The sequence below is a fragment of the Petromyzon marinus genome, unplaced genomic scaffold (genome assembly GCF_048934315.1).
Source record: "Petromyzon marinus isolate PM22_M1 ecotype Great Lakes invasive population unplaced genomic scaffold, UKy_Petmar_22M1.pri1.0 PM_G_Scaffold_11, whole genome shotgun sequence".
Classification (NCBI taxonomy): domain Eukaryota; kingdom Metazoa; phylum Chordata; class Hyperoartia; order Petromyzontiformes; family Petromyzontidae; genus Petromyzon; species Petromyzon marinus.
In genome coordinates this window covers 4246878-4266604 of record NW_027422662.1, presented here as the reverse complement: position 1 = coordinate 4266604, position 19727 = coordinate 4246878, and the positions used below count along the sequence as shown (strand labels likewise).

The window sequence follows — 19727 nt, the reverse complement described above, 5'->3', positions numbered from 1 at the left end:
TTGAGTCACAGAGGCCTTTATTGCCTTGCTGTCCTTCCATCGAGCCAAGGCAATGTCTGCTCTGTCTTTCCTCATGTTGGTCTCGTCGAGGAATTTCCAGAGATCTTCCGAGGAGATCAGGGGAGTCTGAGGGTCAAGGAGTGTAGACCCCTGGCTGCTCTCGCTCCCCATGCTGAAGCAGTCATCCCGATCTGAATCGATTTCCTCGGCGTCCGGCTCCGCTAGAAGGGCTGCAGCGGCTGAGCTGGCGCATGGCCCAGCAGCGTCCTCTCCCCCAGTGTCAGGGATGGCCTGGGATGGCTCCTGCTCAGGCTCTTCGGGTGGATGGCCCGGTGTCTCTTCCGCTGGTTTTGGATCAGCAGTGGGACGGGGACCTTCCTCCTCATTCCCATCCATTTCGTCCTTGCCCTTGGTGAGTGTCTCTATGCCAACTTCTACCTCTTGGTCAAGGGCTTCCTGTATAGCTGGTGGGGAGTGAGTCTCTATGACAACAGTAGGCGGGTCGATTTCCGTGGTGATGTCGCCTTCATCGTCGACGGTCTCCTGCTGTAGAAACCCTTCCCCAGACGCACGCTGCTTCTTCCTCTTGGCGGGTTTCTTCCTCGCCGCCCACGCGTCACTCGGCGTGGCATCCGGGAAGGCAAAACCGCGTCTTCGGCGTCTGGCAGCTGTTCTGCTTCCTCCCCTGGTGTGGGGGGTTTCACTGCTTCTTCCTGTTCGAGGTCTGGGAGGGGTTCCTCCTCTGAATTTGACCCTTGAGATCCGGGTCCTTCTGTATTCTTCCTCTTGCGATTTGTTCCTTGAGGAGGCGAAGTTGGGGCCACGACTTCAGGTGTAGGAGGATTCGTGGCTCGCGGGCCCGGTGTGGGCTGTTGGGGGGCTTGTTGCAATAGGGGCTCTTGCTGCTTTGCCCCCCTTGCTCTGCCTCCCTCCTCCCCGCTCTTTTCTCCGACCCTCGCCGTCGTTGGTTTAGGGCAATCCCTTCGTAAGTGCCCCTCTTCTTTGCAAAGATTGCATCTGATGCAATCTTTGGCATAAAACAGTCTATGGGCAATGCCTGCATTGACAATGACAAACGAGCCCTCTTCCTGCTGTCCGGTAGTCAGCAGGACGTGCACCTGCCTCTTGAAAGATAAAATATGATTGAGAGCAGGATTTCTGCACCCCAGTGCCAGGGCACGTACTGGCACCACGATGGTGCCCAGCTTGGACACGTGTTCCAACACGGCCTTGTCGGGGATGTAGGGCGGCACGTTCCAAACGACTATTCGCGCCGCCACCGAAGCGATGGGTTCCAGCTGGACGTGGAGTCCCCCCACGGTCATCCCCTTCTCGACGGCCGCATCTGCCACCTTTTTCGTCGTCAGGAAGAAGACGGCTTTCCCGCTGACCTTCGAGGCGTGGGTGATGGTGGCTGGCGGGACGATGGCGGCCAGGGCCTCGACGTACGCCTCGATCGTGACGGAGCTCGAGGTGTAGCAGCGGATGCCGTTCTCGCGCAGCGGCAGTGGTCGCTGCGCGCTTGGGGGGGTTCGCTTTGGAGGAGAGGCCCTAGTGGGGGGCCTCGTGACTCCAGGCAGATTGGCAGCTGCGACCTTTGCGTAGGTGGCCATTTTATTCCTGCTGCCTTCAATTTCTACCTGACTGTGGTGCTGCGCTTCTGTTCAGAGCTCCCCTTGAGAGAATGTAAACTGAGGATGAATAAAGAATCCTCGTTTAAGAAAATAATGAAAGGAAAAAAGAAAGGAAAGAGATATATTTATTCAATAAACTATTTTTATTGAATAAATTATGAAGCAGTAAATGAAAAAATAATTTGATAGTGATATCTAATTATAAATTTGCGTGTTAAATAAATTAATGTATTTTGCAAACAAATCTACTTTTTAGAAAAATGTGTTTATTAAATACATTCACTCATCGTTAAATAAATATAACTTAGAGTCCTTGCACACTCGTGGAGGCAAACAAAAAACGCAGTGTTAAGGAATCATTAACTAATAGGTTGCTTTAGCCTCAAAGTAAACAATTGCTTGTGTGGCCTTAAATTGTGAGGCACCTTTGTCAAGGTTTGAAAGGGTCAAGGTGCCTCACTTCTGTAAACCAGCTTAAAAGACGCTACGAATCTTAACAACGTTCATTGAAGCTCTGTCGTCCCGACAGGTCTGTTCCTTTCACCTGAAGAAGGCCACTTGTGTTGTGGCCGAAACGTCGTGAGAATTTAATTGTGTTATTTTATTAATTTATTATTTTATTCTAATTCTACGTGACTTTACCGAAAGAACCAAAGAAGATGAATCCTTGCAGTCACAAAAGCTTTAAATCGAAATTTAAGATAGGAGAGTGGCCTCCTCGACGAGGGCATGGAAGTGGCGATGTTAATGTGAGAGATTAGCGTGATGTTATTGTAAAATCGAAGAGTGGTGCAATCCAAAGGCATGCGTGCAAACCCAACGGGTGCAATCCAAAGGGCATGTGAGTATGTTAGTGCAATCCAAAGGCATGATAGTGCAATGCAAAGGACACGTGAGCATGAGAGTGCAATCTAAAGGACATGTGAGCATGAGAGTGCAATCAAAAGGACATGTGAGCATGAGATATCTAAGAGAGATGCATAGAGAGATACACACAGAGAGTCGGAAATAACAGCTGACATAGGCAGGTAGGATGGAAACATCACAGTCAGTTAAGACTGTACCTGGTTAATAACGTCCTTCCCATGATTGCTCAGTTCGTACCCATCTTCTTGGTTGGAGTTGTGTCTGTGTTTATGTATCTGGATGGCTTCATGAACAAATCTCTGAAGGTAGCCGGTAGGTTTGCAGAGTACCTCCGTCTTGGAAAAATCAATTTCGTGTGAACCCACAGCGTTAAAACAATGATCGGCAACGGCAGAGGTATTAGTCCTACCGTGTTTCAGATCTACCTTGTGTTCACGAACACAGTCCGAGACATGTCGTTTCGTTTCCCCAATGTCACTGTTGCCTCAACCATAACTCAGTTTGTAGACACCAGGGTATTGCATGTCAGGAATCACATCCCTTTCAGATGGGATTAAATCACTGATTTTGTGTACTGTGTTGAAACGAACCTGGATCTTGTGCTTGTTTAAGATTTTGGAAATCTATTTGGTAACCCCTGCTATGTACAGTAAAGTGATGGTCTTGGTTGGATCCTCAGAAGGTTGTCTCCGCATGGCTGGGGAGACAGCTTTGCAGATGTACGGTCCGAGTATCCGTTCATCCTGAGGGCTTGGTGTACGTGCTCCAACTCACTGGCTAGGTGGTGCTGGTCGGAGATGCAACGGGCCCTATGGTGTAGTGTTTTGACGAGGGAATTCTTCTGGGCTGGATGGTGGTGGGAGTCAGGCTTTAGATAGGCATCCGTGTGGGTGGCTTTCCTGTAGACCGAATGTCCCAACAAGCCATCAGGTCTCTTCTCGATCAAAACATCCAGGAATGGTAGCTGATGACGTCGTGATTTATTTTATTTTATACCTACGTGACTTTGCCGAAAGAACCAAAGAGTATGGATTCCTGCAGTCACGAAAGCTTCAAATTCGATGGGAGCCTTTAACAATGGAGTCTATTGGAGCCTTTAACATTGAAGTCTATGGGAGCCTTTAACATTGAAGTCTATGGGAGCCTTTAACATTGAAGTCTATGGCAGCCTTTAACATTTAAGTATATGGGAGGATTTAACATTGAAGTCTATGGCAGCCTTTAACATTGCAGTCTATGGGAGCAGCCCCTGTGAGTGGCTTCACAGCTGAGCCTCCTGTTGCAGAGGGCACTCAGCAGCCTACGCCGGTGGCCAGGCCGGTGCCCACGCCGGTGGCCCTGCTGGCCGTCACGACGCTGCTGCTGCTCCTGCTGCTGCTGCTGCTCTCCGTGTGGATGTACCGGCAATGCCGCAAGCTGACGCACGCCACAACGCCTCCGCAGGTGGTGGTGGTACTATGTGTGCGTCTGTGTGTCTGTGTGTGTGTCTGTGTGTGTGTGTCTGTGTCTGGCAGAACAACCCCCTCCCTCCTCGTGGTGCCGGACGGGCAACGTCATGGGCAGTGCCGTGGGGGGAGGGCCAATTCCGATTGGCCTTTCCCCTCATTGCGTCTGTGTCCACCACAGCAGCTAAATGGGGGCTCTGGACGGGTGCGAGGGGCTGGTAACCCCTCCACCTTCAATAAATTACCACTAAACCATGTCTAAAATATCTAATGAATAAGCTTGTGCCGGAGGCCCCGGGGGGACAGGCGTCTTTGACGTCTCCTGGCCAAACCCCATTTGGCGGAGCCAGGAGATTGATTCTTTACCCTCGGGGCTCCTCCATAAACAACAAAAAGCCACTACGGATGGCCACGTGGAATGTTCGAACGCTCACTGCGGAGGAGAGGCTGCCACTCCTCTGTCGGGAGCTGGGCCGGTACCGTCTGGATCTCTGTGGCAATCAGGAGGTCCGGTGGACCAGCTATGGCTCCTGCCACTATGAGGAGTGGACAGTCCTCTACTCGGGGAGGAGACTACTAAACAACAGGGAGTGGCTCTTCTTCTGAACAAAAGAATGAAGGGGGCGTGGGAGCGTGGCGGTGATTTGTGGGAAGCTGTAAGCCCCAGGCTACTTTGGGCTCGCCTTCCCATCAACCGGAGGCGAGGAGTGGTGGTCAGGGTTACTTATGCCCCCACCGAAGACGAACATCCGTGGAGGGATGCTGGCAAGGTCGATGAGTCAGATGCCTTCTATGACCTCCTGTCATAGGTGCTGGCTAAAGTGGCCCCTCGGGATAGAGTCATCTTGTTGGGTCACTTTAATGCCCGAGTTGGTCATGATGCTGGCACCTGGTCTGGAGTGATTGGAAAGCATGGGCCAGATCAGCTCAATAACAACGGTAGGAGGCTGCTAGATTTTTGTGCAGCCCATGGGCTTTAAATTACCAACACGCTGTTCAGGCATCGGCGCATCCACACAACATCATGGACGCATGCCGGGTCCAAGCAAGAACATCTGCTGGACTACATAGTGACGGATCAGCGGATCTGGGTCCATGTCCTTGACACCAGGACCTACCGTGGAGCTGATCTGCCCTCTGACCATCGACTTGTCATCTGTAAGATGCGCCTGCCATTCTTCCACTCGGGTGGTGGGTATACACCCAGGACCCCATTCCAACCTAAGGTGGCCTGGTCTCAGCTAGCTGATGAAAGTTGCAAGCAAGAATTTAATCATCGCTTGCGGCTGGGGTTAGCATCGTCCCCCACTCCTCCAGATGTCTAGGGTACATGGGTGAGGTTTAGGACTGTGACTGCGGTCCAGACCTCCCAGAAACCCTGGCTGACAGAGGAGGTGTTCAGGATAGTTGAGATAAAGCGACAGGCCCACTCGAATTGTCTACAGCATCCCACGTCAGAGAATGAGGAGGCTTACCGTAGCCTTCGCTCAGAGGTTCGGAGAGCCGTGAGGCGCTAGAAGGATGGGTGGTGGTCGCGTGTTGCTGTGGAGATGGAGTCTGCCTCAATGGCCCGCGATCACAAATCCCTATTTAACTCCATCAAAAAAGTAACCTGCAGCGCCATACCTATTACCATCATTAGGGGGAAAAACGGGGATCCAATCTCCGACCCCCACGAACAGGTTTGCAGATTTGCTGAGCATTTCTGTGAAGTCCTGGGGGAAGGGAAATCCCTCGACATGGGGATGAGCCTGCAGAGGCTGCGGTGCCCCAAATATTTTAAGAAGTCACCCCTTGTGAGTGGTTGGCTGAGGTGCCATCTGTTGAGGAAGTACTAAAAGTGATCCAGAGTCTGAGACCAGGAAAGGCACCGGGCAGAGATGATCTCCCAATCCACAGTCATTCCCTCCCTTCTCTACGCTTTAGAAACGTGACCCCCCCAAATGGAACATCTTCGCCAGTTAGAAACATTTTGGCTGGCCTTCCTACGATCCATCCTGGGTTTAACCAGGCTGGATTGTGTGAGGAGCTCACAAATCCTTGAAAGATTTGGACAAAGTCCCATCGGTGAGCTCCTACGGCAGGCAAGGCTGCGTTGGCTGTGCCATGTAGCCCGAATGCCCAGCCACTGCATGCCTAAACAGCTTTTGTTCAGCCGGATCGAGAGGGCTAAATGGGCGCGGCACGGGCTAGAGAAGAGATGGAGTGATGTGGTACAAGAGGATGTGGAGCTGAGTGGATTTGCCGATGACTGGTACCAGCGGTGTCAAGATCGGCCTCTGTGGAGGAGGCTCGTAAAGGACGCTGCTGGGCAGTTGGAGGCAGTCGCCCTCCAACAACAACGGAGGGCGGAGGAGTGACGCTCACAACAATGAGCGGAGCGCTGTGTGGCTAAGGCACAGCAGGTTGGCACAGTAAGGGGCACAGGTGGTGCATCAGCCAGTCATCTCAGTCATCTCAGTCAGTCGACCCGTGGCACCTGCTGGGTCTGCCCCGTGACCTCCTGCCAGCGGGCGTTCGACACTTCTAGTGGCCTCAAGGTGCACATAACCTGGCACAAGCATCGTGGTGATGTCACCGCCACTTAGTGGCGAATGGCGGTTGTTGTTGTGTCTGTGTGTGTGTGTGTCTGTGGGGAGCGGCAGTGTAGTGGTTAGCGCGCTGCGCTATGAACCTGGCGACCCGAGTTCGATTCCCGCTCACGGCCAACACCGCGTGGATTATCTGAACCGGTCCTGGGCCTCCCCTAGATCGACTAAGCCTGAAATGAGTACCCGGTGCGATGTGTGAGCATTGCCATCGGGGCGACAACGGCGGCCGGGCATGGTGCTGGGCAACTCCCCCTCCAGAAAAGAGAATTGTTTTGAGTCAAATAAAAACGTTGTTTCGTTAAAACAACCACCACCCGACACGGCCAATCAGTAAGGTTAGTGTCACGTAAACAAGACGTGGCCAATTCATTACTAGTATATAGTGTAGTGCAGAGTGTCATGTATAGTAGTGTATAGTGTAGTGTATAATAGTGTAGTGTATAATAGTGTATAGTGTAGCGTATAGTTGTGTAGTGGACAGTGTAGTGCATAGTAGTGTATAGTGTAGTGGTGTATAGTGAAGTGGTGGATAGTGTAGTGTATAGTGTAGTGTGGAATATAGTGCAGTGTATCGTGTAAACTTGAGTGTATAGTGCAGTGTATAGTATGGTAGTGTATAGTGTTGTATATCTTGTGTATAGTGTAGTGTATGGTGTAGTGTATGGTGTAGTGTATAGTGTAGTGCATAGTGTAGTGTATAGTAGTGTATGGTGTAGTGTATAGTAGTGTAGTGTATAGTAGTGTAGTGAATGGTGTAGTGTATAGTGTAGTGTATAGTGTAGTGTATAATGTAGTGTAAAGTGTAGTGTATAGTAGTGTATAGTGTAGTCACTTGCCCTGCCGGTCTGTCGAGGCTACGCGACGGGGGGTCTCTGCCGTTAACGGCAGCAAGGGTGGCTGACGGTCCACTTCGCCAACAGGAGGCGGTGAGCCTGACGGCGCTGCTGCTGCTGCGGCCGGTGCGCCTGCTGGAGTTTAGGGGCGGCGGTCGCTTCGGCTGCATCTGGCGCGCTCAGCTCCTGTCTGAAATCGTCGCGGTGAAGATTGTCCAGCCCGTGGTGAGACCCCACACACACACACACAGACCCTACACGACACGTGTTTCTACAGACTGGCGGAGGCCCACAGAGACCTACAGTGACCCATAGAGACCCAAAGAGACCCACACTCAGAGAGACCCACAGGGACCCACAGAGACCCACAGCAACCCACAGAAACCCACAGTGACCCATAGAGACCTACAATGACCCATAGAGACCCATAGAGACCCATACTCAGAGAGACCCACAGCGACCCACAGCAACCCACAGAGACCCACAGCAACCCACAGAGACCTACAGTGACCCATAGAGACCCAAAGAGACCCATACTCAGAGAGACCCACAGCGACCCACAGAGACCCACAGCAACCCACAGAGACCCACAGTGACCCATAGAGACCCATAGAGACTCACAGCAACCCACAGAGACCCACAGAGACCCACAGTGGACCCATAGAGACCCATACTCAGAGAGACCCATAAACACCCACAGAGACCCATACTCATAGAGACTTAACAGCAACCAACAGAGACCCATCGAGACCCATAGAGACCCACAGCAACCCACAGAGACCCACAGCAACCCACAGAAACCCACAGTGACCCATAGAGACCCATAGAGACTCACAGCAACCCACAGAGACGACCCTTAGAGACCCACAGTGACACATAGAGACCCACAGAGACCCATACTCAGAGATTCACAGAAACCCAGAGACCCACAGAAACGCACTGCGTGTGTCTGCGTGTGTTTCCATGCGTCTCCATATGTCTCCATTTCTCCGCGTGTCTCCTGTGTGTCTGCGTGTGTCTGCGGATCTCGCCACGTGTGTCACCCCACGTCTCCGCGTGCATTTCTGCTTCCCCCCGCGAGACTTCTGCGCCTCTGGACGTGACCTCGGACTGGGTAACTTCACGCGTTTGCTCCCTCCTCCTCTTCTCCCCGCCGTCGTCATCGGCATTGTCTTCGTCAGAGACGCTCAGCAGAACCAACGGCTGTGGCAGAACGAGGTGGATATTTTCGGCACGCCCGGCCTGAGTCACCGCAACCTGCTGGAGTTCATCGGCGCGGAGAGACGGGAAGGGAACGCCGAAGCCGAGCTGTGGATCATCACCGCCTTCCACGAGCGGGTTCATAGACTCACTCACCATGCAGAGACTCATAGACTACTCACGTAGAGACTCATAGACTACTCACACAAACACACACGCACAAAGACACACATGTAGTGCGTTTAACCGAGGTGCACACTTGATCTTGGAGGCAACATGTTTATTACCACAGGTTAACATTCACAGGATAATGACTTAGGATGGTGACCACCACAGATGACTATATACTTAGGATGGTGACTACCACAGATGACTATATACTTAGGATGGTGACCACCACAGCTGACTATATACTTAGGGTGGTGACCACCACAGCTGACTATATACTTGGGATGGTGACCACCACAGCTGACTATATACTTAGGGTGGTGACCACCACAGCTGACTATATACTTAGGATGGTGACCACCACAGCTGACTATATACTTAGGATGGTGACAACCATGGCTGACTATATATTTAGGATGGTGACCACCACAGCTGACTATATACTTAGGATGGTGACCACCACAGCTGACTATATACTTAGGATGGTGACCACCACAGATGACTATATACTTAGGATGGTGACCACCACATATGACTATATACTTAGGGTGGTGACCACCACGGATGACTATATACTTAGGATGGTGACCACCACAGATGACTATATACTTAGGGTGGTGATCACCACAGATGACTATATACTTAGGATGGTGACCACCACAGATGACTATATACTTAGGATGGTGATCACCACAGATGACTATATACTTAGGATGGTGATCACCACAGATGACTATATACTTAGGATGGTGACCACCACAGCTGACTATATACTTAGGATGGTGACCACCACAGCTGACTATATACTTAGGATGGTGATCACCACAGATGACTATATACTTAGGGTGGTGACCACCATGGCTGAATATATACTTAGGGTGGTGACCACCACGGCTGACTATCTACATGCTGGACGGGATAATTACTAAGTCGGACCAGGACAGCGAACACGCTGCCTGGTCCACGCGCGCGAAGACCGGAGACCGAGGACCCAGGCTTGAAGATGGCGGATTGATTCCCAGAGACCGCCCAAATTTTAAAAGTTCACTTTCCTCCGTCGAGACCGACCATAACAGCATTCAATTTGAAGAAATTAAAATCCCAATGCCTCCTTCCGATATCGCCACAGAAGTCTTAAGCGTCCGTATCAAATCCCATCTCGGCCCACTCACTGTGATCAACGTCTACACCCCAACCGACCAGTTCTTGCCCTCGTAACTATCAGTTCAAGATAAATCTACTTTTACCAAACAACGACTCAATTTACACCATTGGAACCTCCTTTGCCAGTAGCAAAATATGATAATTGGTTTTTACCCTTATATCTGGCAACAAACTGACACCTTTTTTTTACAAGGAGTCATGTTTGCATTGACCACAATACCTGCGGTCCAACACCCATGTTAGACGAGGGCTCTAAGGAAAACTGTCTCGGGTGTGGACCAATCAATTTCAAGTACAGTGTCAATACATTATCAGAGTTGTGTGTTTTTTGTTTGCATTCTGACCGCAGGTATTGTGGTCAAAGCAAACGTGACTCCTTGTGAAAAATGTGTCAGGTTTGTTGCCAGATAAAAGGGTAAAATATCTTGAACGGCTCCCCCTATGGGGTACTCGGTGAAAATCAAACCAGAGTTCCATTATCTGGCCCTTCATCCTCACCAGATATCTCAATAGCATCAGGAAACCTCCTGTCGTCAATCGGCTGGTAAGTCTTTAGGGCCCTTGGATCCTTCCACCTACCAATTGTGTTGACCCTCAATGCCGCCAAGCCTTCACAAACTCCTGAACATCGCTTGTATTACAACTTTTAAAAAAACCAACTGGCCACTTTTTACTTCAGAATCAGAAGCATTATTCGCCGACAACATCAACCATATCCACACATCCGCACATAACTCTGAAAATATTTTCATAAGCATCATCGCAACCACCACCAAGCACACCACCCCGGCGGGTTGCTACAACCAACGCCTCCCACTAGCAAAAACCCCCAAAATTCTAGGTGTAACCTTTGACACCATGTTTAGCTTCGCTCAACACGGCAGAAACGTCCATGCAAAGGTTAACAAACGAAATAACATCTTACGAGCTTTAGCCGGCACATCTTGGGGTCAACAAAAGGAGACTTTACTCCTAACCCACAAAGCCATTGGACGTCCCATCATCAATTACGCCAGTCCCATTTGGTGCCCAAACCACTCCTCTACAGGTTACCAAAAGCTCCAAACCTCAAAAAACCAGGCACTTCGCCTAGCTACAGGATGCCACCTCGTGGCGCCCATTGACCATCTCCACCAAGAAACCAAAGTTCTTCCGATTCAAGAACACTGCAAGCTTCTCACCGATCAATATCCGGCATCATGCCACTCGACAACGCATCCTTGCACAAAGCTACTCAGAGCCCCCCCCTGCACCTGCTAGGGAAATGAAATCCACCTTCCTTTACTTCAGCTCCGCCAACGTGCAATAAACTTTAAACGCTCTTCCACCAAATAGCACCACCAAATCAATGTAGAACCACTTGTGCACCGCCGCCACCGTGCACCGACTGAACGCCTACAAGCCCCCAATGTCGTGCTAGGGGGTTGGCCCCCACCCATAGCAGACGATGAAAAATCCCCAGACCCGGGCAACTCGCACAAGACCGGCTCGACTCCGTTCAGGTGACTGCTGCTCCGTGCTAGCCGAATACCAACATCGAATCGACCCAAACGTCCCAAACTGCTGCTGCCCTTTGTGCCAAGCAACGCCAGAAGACGTCTCCCATTTTCTCAGTTGCCCAAAACGCGGACCAAAAATTAGATCGATTGATCTCTGGCTAGACCCTTCCAAAGTGGCGATACAACGCCACCTATAAACAGAAAGTGCGAGGAAAAGAGCAACACAGAGACTCATAGACTACTCACATAGAGACCCATAGACTACTCATCCAAAGACTTACACTACTACTACCACTGCAACCACCACTACTATAACCACTACCACTACTACCACCACTACTATAACCACTACTACTACTACCACCACCACTACCACCACCATCACCACCACTACTACCACTACTACCACCACCATCACCACTACCACCATTACCACTACTATCACCACTACAACCACTACTATCACCACCACCACCACTACCACCACCACTACTACCACCACCACTACCACCACCACCACTATCACCGCCATCACCACTATCACCACTACTGCCGCCACCACTACCACTACTATCACCACTACCACTACTATCACCACCACCACCACTATCACCACCATCAACACCATCACCACTACCACCACTGCCACCACCACTACCACTGCCATCACCACTACCACCACTGCCACCACCACTACCACTGCCATCACCACTACCACCACTGCCACCACCATTACCACTACTATCACCACCACCACCACTGCTGCTGCTCCCCTCTCATCACCCCAGGGCTCCCTGTCCGATCACCTCAAGTGCTCCACGTTGTCGTGGGCCGAGCTGTGCCACATTGGCGAGACGTTGGCATGCGGCCTCGCCCATCTGCACCACCACGTTCATGGAGGCAAGCCGGCCATCGCCCATCGGTATGTCAGTAGCAGGCCACCCACGGATCACCGTGGGTGGCGGAGTGGGTGGGGGGGGGGGGCCCTGCCAACCTTGGGTTCAGACTCCGCTTGCTGCTCACGCTGCTCTCTCTGACCCTTCGACCGCTCGAACGCGATGAGAGAAAACTAAAAACTAATCTAATCTTGAAACTCTTTTTGTTATTATATCACCCCAATACCCCCACCCCCCCCCCCCCCCCGTCCATCTCTACCCACAGCGACTTGAAGAGCAACAACGTGCTGCTGAGGAGCGATCTGTCGGCCGTCATCGCCGACTTCGGCCTGGCGCTCAAACTCCAGCCGGGCCGCCCGCTCGGCGACATCCCGCGGGTAAACGCCGTCGCCGCTTGCTCGTCGGAGACGCCGAGCGTCGGACGCCGCCGCCGTTCGTTACCCGCCAAGAGACCGGAGAGCGTCGCGCCGAACGTGAAACCCGAGCGTCGCGCCCTGCAGGTCGGCACTCTCTGCTACATGGCCCCCGAGCTGCTGGAGGGCGCCGTCTGCTTGCGGCGCGACGCCTTCCTTCGCATCGACGTCTACGCCCTGGGGCTGGTTCTGTGGGAGATCGCCACACGCTGCACGGCCGGTGGCGGTGAGTGGCGGTGGCGGAGGCAGCGTGGCCCCGGGGGAGACAAAGGCCGCCGGGGCGTGGTGCTGGCCGACCCCGCCCACCCCGATACCACGGTGCCGACACCACGTGATGTGTGTGGGGGGGATCTATGTGTGGGTGTGTCTGTGCGTGTGTCTGTGTGTGGGTCTGTGCGTGTGTCTGTGTGTCGGTCTGTGCGTGTGTCTGTGCGTGTGTCTGTGCGTGTGTCTGTGCGTGTGTCTGTGTGTGGGTCTGTGCGTGTGTCTGTGTGTGTGGTGTGTGTGTGTATCTTTTTCTGTGTCTGTGTGTGTATGTGTCTGTGCGTGTGTCTGTGCGTGTGTCTGTGTGTGGGTCTGTGTGTGTGTGTTTCTGTGTGTGTCTGTGTGTGTGTGTCTGTGCGTGTGTCTGTGTGTGTGTGGTGTGTGCGTGTGTCTGTGTGTGTGTGGTGTGTGCGTGTGTCTGTGTGTGTGTCTGTGCGTGTGTCTGTGCGTGTGTCTTTGTGTGTGTGTGTTTCTGTGTGTCTGTGTGTGTGTGTAATACCATCATTAAGGGAAAGAACGGTGATCCAATCTCTGACCCCCAGGAACAGGTTTGCAGATTTGTTGAGCATTTCTGTGAGGTCCTAGGGGAGGGGAAATCCCTCACCCAGGAAAAGAACATGGGACAAAGTGGGGATGACCCTGGCGAGGCTGCGGTGCCTCAAATATTGGAGGAAGAAGTCACCCCCTGTGAGTGGCTGGCTGAGGTGCCATCTGTTGCGGAAGTACTGAAGGCGATCCAGAGTCTGAGACCAGGAAAGGAACCGGGCAGAGATGATCTCCCAAGCGAAATGCTGAGGGAGGGTGGCGTTTGTGCACAAACTGCCCTACATGACATCATAACAACAGTCTGGACCACTGGATGGGTTCCGCAGGATTGGAAGGATGCTCTGGTGGTCCCCCTCTTTAAGAAGGCGGACCACACAGACTGGAACAACTACAGGGGCATCTCACTCCTCAGTGTGCCGGGAAAGGTCCTGGCAAGGATTATTCGACATCGCCTTGCCAGGCACGCTGAGGAGAGGCTTGCGGAGCCCCAATGCGGTTTCAGGAAAGGGCGGTCCTGCACTGATGCCATATTTTACGTCTGTCTGCTACAGCAGAGGTGTAGGGAATTCCAACAAGACCTACATCTCTGCTTTATTGACCTGGTCAAGGCCTATGATACCATCAGTAGGCCTGGGCTCTGGGTTGTTCTTCGTGCTTTTGGAGTACCTGACCCTCTGCTCACAATCATTAAGGACCTTCATGATGATGAGCGGGCCCGGGTAAAACTACGTGGCTGGGAGTCGGAGCCATTCGCTGTACACCTTGGGGTGCGACAGGGATGTCCTCTGGCTCCCACATAATTTAACATCTATTTTGACCACGTAGTTCATGAGCCCTTCAATAGCTGTACCGGTGGAATTTCCATCGGGTACAGATATAATGGGAGGCTGATCGATGCCCGGGTGCGGTCAAGGGATGGCTCCCTATTGCTCAACAATGTTACGTATGCCGACGATCTGGTGATAGTTGCTCACTCAGAGGAGGAGTTGGAGGCGCTGCTGCTGAACCTGGAGCTTGCCACTAAGAGGTAGGACCTTACCATCAGCCCCACCAAAACTAAGCACCTGCCTGGGTATTTTGTACCATCGGTCAATCCACCCCCACAACTCCCAATTGGTGACGGGGCAGTTGTGGAGAGAGTGGAGAGTTTCTCAAACCTGGGCAGTGTGCTCATGACCGGCTCCGGTTTAACAGCAGAGGTCTCACTCCGAATCAGTCGAGCGGCAATATCTTTTCATCGGTTGCGTAACGCTGTATGGAGCTACCTGGTCTCTCACTCCGCATCTCCAGGTCTTCTCGGCCACGGTCATTCCCTCCCTTCTCTACGCTTGCGAAACGTGGACCCCCCGGTTATAAACTTTTAGGGTGGCCTGCCTACGATCCATCCTGGGTTTAACCAGGCTGGATTGTGTGAGGAGCTCACAAATCCTCGAAAGATCTGGACAAAGTCCCATCGGTGAGCTCCTACGGCAGGCAAGGCTGCGTTGGCTGGGCCATGTAGCCCGCATGCCCAGCCACCACATGCCGAAACAGTTTTTGTTCGGCCGGATCAAGGGGGCTAAACGGGCGCGGCATGGGCTACAGAAGAGATGGAGTGATGTGGTACAGGAGTACGTGGAGCTGAGTGGACTTGCCGATGACTGGTACCAGCGGTGTCAAGATCGGCCTCTGTGGAGGAGGCTCGTGAAGGACACTACTCGGCAGTTGGAGGTAGTCGCCCTCCAACAACAACGGAGGGCGGAGGAGCGACGCTCACAACAACGAGCGGAGCGCCGGGTGGCTAAAGCACAGCAGGTTGGCACAGTAGGGGGCACAGGTGGTGCATCAGCCAGTCATCTCAGTCATCTCAGTCAGTCGACCCGTGGCACCTGGGTCTGCCCCGTGACCTCCTGCTGGCGGGCATTCGATACTTCACGTGGCCTCAAGGTGCACATGGCCTGGCACAAGCGTCGTGGTGACGTCACCGCCACTTAGTGGCGAATGGCGGTTGTTGTTGTCTGTGTGTGTGTCTGTGTGTGTCTGTGTGTGTGTGTCTGTGTGTGTGTGTCTGTGTGTTGTGTCTGTGTTGTGTGTCTGTGTGTGTTGTGTTTGTGTGTGTGTCTGTGTGTGTGTCTGTGTGTGTTGTGCCAGGCGTGCTGGGTGAGCACCGCGCTCCCTTTGAGGACGAGGTGGGTGAGTGCCCCACGCTGGATGAGCTCCAGCACATCGTGGTGCACGGCAATGGCCGCCCAGCGATCCAGGAGCCCTGGCTCAAGCACCCGGTCGACATCTCACTCAGTCACTCACTCAGTCTCTCACTCACTCACTCACTAGCTCACTCACTCAGTCACTCACTCAGTCACTCAGTCACTCACTCACTCAGTCACTCAGTCACTCAATCACTCAGTCACTCACTCAGTCACTCAGTCAGTCACTCACTCAGTCACTCAGTCACTCAATCACTCAGTCACTCACTCACTCACTAGCTCACTCACTCAGTCACTCACTCAGTCACTCTCTCACTCACTCAGTCTCTCACTCACTCACTAGCTCACTCACTCACCTGCTTACTCACCTACTCGCTCACTCACTCACTCAGTTACTCAGTCACTCCCTCACTCACTCACCCACTCAGTCATTCACTCACTCGCTCACTCACTCGCTCACTCACTCAGTCACTCACTCACTCACCCACTCACTCAGTCACTCACTCACTGGCTCACTCACACACTCCCTCACTCACTCACTAACTCGCTCACTCAGTCACTCACTCACCCACTCACTCAGTCACTCACTCACTCTCTCATTCACTCCCTCACTCTCTCTCCTACTCACTCACTGGCTCACTCACACACTCCCTCACTCACTCATTCACTGACTGGCTCACTCACTCACTAACTCGCTCACTCACTCACTAACTCGCTCACTCACTCACTCACTAAATCGCTCACTAACTCGCTCACAATACTCACTTACTCTGTCATTCACTCCCTCACTCACTCTCTTACTCAGTCACTCACTCACTGACTGGCTCACTCATTCACTCCCTCACCCACTCACTCCCTCACTCACCCACTCACTCACTCAGTCACTCACTTGCTTACTCACTCACTCACTCAGTCACTCACTCACCCACTCACTCACTCAGTCACTCACTCACCCTCCTACTCACTCGTTCACTCACTCAGTCACTCACTCACTAGTCACTCACTCGCTCACTCAGTCACTCACTTGCTTACTCACTCGCTCACTCACTCAGTCACTCAGTCACTCACTCGCTCACTCACTTCCTCACTCACTCAGTCACTCGCTCGCTCACCCACTCACTCACTGAGTCACTCACTTGCTTACTCACTCACTCACTCAGTCACTCACTCACCCACTCACTCACTCAGTCACTCACTCACTCACTCACCCTCCTACTCACTCGTTCACTCACTCAGTCACTCACTCACTAGTCACTCACTCGCTCACTCAGTCACTCACTTGCTTACTCACTCGCTCACTCACTCAGTCACTCAGTCACTCACTCGCTCACTCACTTCCTCACTCACTCAGTCACTCGCTCGCTCACCCACTCACTCCTGAGTCACTCGCTCACTCACTCTTTCCCTCCCCTCCTCCCTCCCTCTATGTCGTCTCCCTTCTCTCTTAGCCTCCTCTGTCGCACCTCCTGGTCAATGTTCCTAGGGTGCAGCGGTGGCTATGAGATGTTGACTACCTCACCTGGTCTACAGGAGGCCGTGGGTTCGATCCAGACCCTGACGATGTCTGCTGCTGTATTTGGAGTTGCGTTTTAACCTCTGATGATGGTCACTCATCCAGCAGTGGATTGACCACGACTGATGTCACATTTACCATCGTCTCTCCCGGTCTGTCAATCGGTGATTGATTTTGATCTTTCGCTATCGGCGGTGGTGGCGTGGTGGTGGTAGCGGTGGTGGTGGCAGTGGTGGTGGCTTGGTGGTGGTGGCTTGGTGGTGGTGGTGGCAGTGGTGGTGGTGGTGGCAGTGGTGGTGGCTTGGTGGTGGTGGCTTGGTGGTGGTGGTGGCTTGGTGGTGGTGGTGGCTTGGTGGTGGTGGTGGCTTGGTGGTGGTGGTGGTAGCGGTGGTGGTGACGATGTTGGTGCGTGACTCCCAGGGACTGTCCCAGCTGTGTGTCACCATGGAGGAGTGCTGGGACAAGGACGCGGAGGCTCGCCTCTCGGCGCACTGCGTGGAGGAGCGTCTGGCGCAGCTGCGGACTGACCCGGGGCTGCCTGGTGGCAGCGGTGGCACCACAGCCGCCGCTCCACCCACCACCACCACCACTATCATCACCGCCCCTCCACCCACCACCACCACCACTATCGTCACTGCCCCTCCACCCACCACCACCACCACCACCGTCACCGCCCCTCCACCCACCACCACTATCGTCACTGCCCCTCCACCCACCGCCACCGTCACCACCGTCACCGCCCCTCCACCCACCGCCACCACCACCACTATTGTCACCGCCCCTCCACCCACCACCACCACTGCCCCTCCACCCACCACCGCCACCGTCACCGCCCCTCCACCCACCGCCACCACCACCACTATCGTCACCACCCCTCCACCCACCACCACCGCCACCGTCACCGCCCCTCCACCCACCACCACCACCGCCACCGTCACCGCCCCTCCACCCACCACCGGCACCGCCAGGCCCTTCTGCTCCGACCCCGGCGTCGTTGTCCGTCTCTCCACCCCGACACCCCCTTCACTCCTCCTCCTTGTCGCCCCCATCGAGGAGTCGAGCCTCTAGGCCGGGGCGGGCGCGGTGGGTAGGGGTGGGGGGGGTACCCCATGAGTTGGACGAATGACCATCAGCTTTGCTAGGCCTGGCTGGACAGGCTTCACTAGGCCTGACTGGACAGGCTTTTCACTAGGCCTGACTGGACAGGCTTCACTAGGCCTGACTGGACAGGCTTTACTACGCCTGACTGGACAGGCTGTTTTCACTAGGCCTGACTGGACAGGCTTTGCTAGGCCTGACTGGACAGGCTTTTCACTAGGCCTGACTGGACAGGCTTCACTAGGCCTGACTGGACAGACTTCACTAGGCCTGACTGGACAGGCTTTTTCACTAGGCCTGACTGGACAGGCTTCACTTGGCCTGACTGGACAGGCTTCACTAGGCCTGACTGGACAGGCTTCACTAGGCCTGACTGGACAGGCTTTGCTAGGCCTGGTTGGACAGGCTTCACTAGGCCTGACTGGACAGGCTTTTCACTAGGCCTGACTGGACAGGCTTCACTAGGCCTGACTGGACAGGCTTTTCACTAGGCCTGACTGGACAGGCTTCACTAGGCCTGACTGGGCAGGCTTTTATACTAGGCCTGACTGGACAGGCTTCACTAGGCCTGACTGGACAGGCTTTTTCACTAGGTCTGACTGGACAGGCTTCACTTGGCCTGACTGGACAGGCTTTTTCACTAGGCCTGACTGGACAGGCTTCACTTGGCCTGACTGGACAGGCTTCACTAGGCCTGACTGGACAGGCTTTACTACGCCTGACTGGACAGGCTTCACTAGGCCTTACTAAACAGGCTTTACTAGCCATAATAGAGGTGTTTGGGTCTTTACTAGGCCTGACTGAACAGACTCCACTAGGCCTCACTGGTCAATCCACAGCTGGATGAGTGACCATCAACCTTTCCTATACTGTTAAAGTCCTATCGTGTTTGTGTCTTGTGTTGTTTTTGTTGTAACGTTCTGACACCGTGCCCCCTACTGGACATCTGTGACACACCAAGAGCTTTACAGCTCTTCAGATTCCTCCGGTGTTAATAAAGACTGGCATCACTCTCAAATGTTTGTCGTTTGTAAAGCTTCCGCCCCATTACGCTCCCAATGACTATGACGCATTAGCAAATCGTAGCCCGTTTAGGATCAGCAAGATCACACACCCACAACAGGGGTTGTGTATGGGTTAGTGTATAGGGTAGTGCATAGGAGTGTAGTGCAGTGGCGTCACTAGGGGGGTGCGGGGGGTGCGGACCGCACAGGGTGACACCATCAGAGGAGGTGACACCAAAATGACTGTACAATTTCTGTTCAGTGTTTCAGTATAAATTTATTATTTTAATAAATAAATATATTCCTGCAGTTCTATAGCTAAGTCCAGCTTACACGCGCAGCGGGTTTTATGGAAGTCAGAGACAAATCTTGGAGGCGACACTTTTATGCAACATAAACACCCGGC

The 19727-nt window shown here is 53.1% G+C and overlaps 1 protein-coding gene across 1 annotated transcript in view; it reads left to right on the top strand.

Moving 5' to 3' along the window:
• Positions 1 to 19335, top strand: part of LOC142908974 (activin receptor type-2B-like) — a 33792-nt gene extending 14457 nt beyond the window's left edge. Inside the window, exons 5-12 of the mRNA XM_076059659.1 lie at positions 3787 to 3962; positions 7458 to 7595; positions 8565 to 8708; positions 12190 to 12323; positions 12563 to 12674; positions 12798 to 12936; positions 15651 to 15781; positions 17640 to 19335. Coding sequence (XP_075915774.1) covers positions 3787 to 3962; positions 7458 to 7595; positions 8565 to 8708; positions 12190 to 12323; positions 12563 to 12674; positions 12798 to 12936; positions 15651 to 15781; positions 17640 to 18287 — 1622 coding nt within the window. The 3' untranslated portion in view covers positions 18288 to 19335. The remainder of the gene's footprint in view (positions 1 to 3786; positions 3963 to 7457; positions 7596 to 8564; positions 8709 to 12189; positions 12324 to 12562; positions 12675 to 12797; positions 12937 to 15650; positions 15782 to 17639) is intronic.
• The last annotated feature ends 392 nt before the right edge of the window (positions 19336 to 19727 follow it).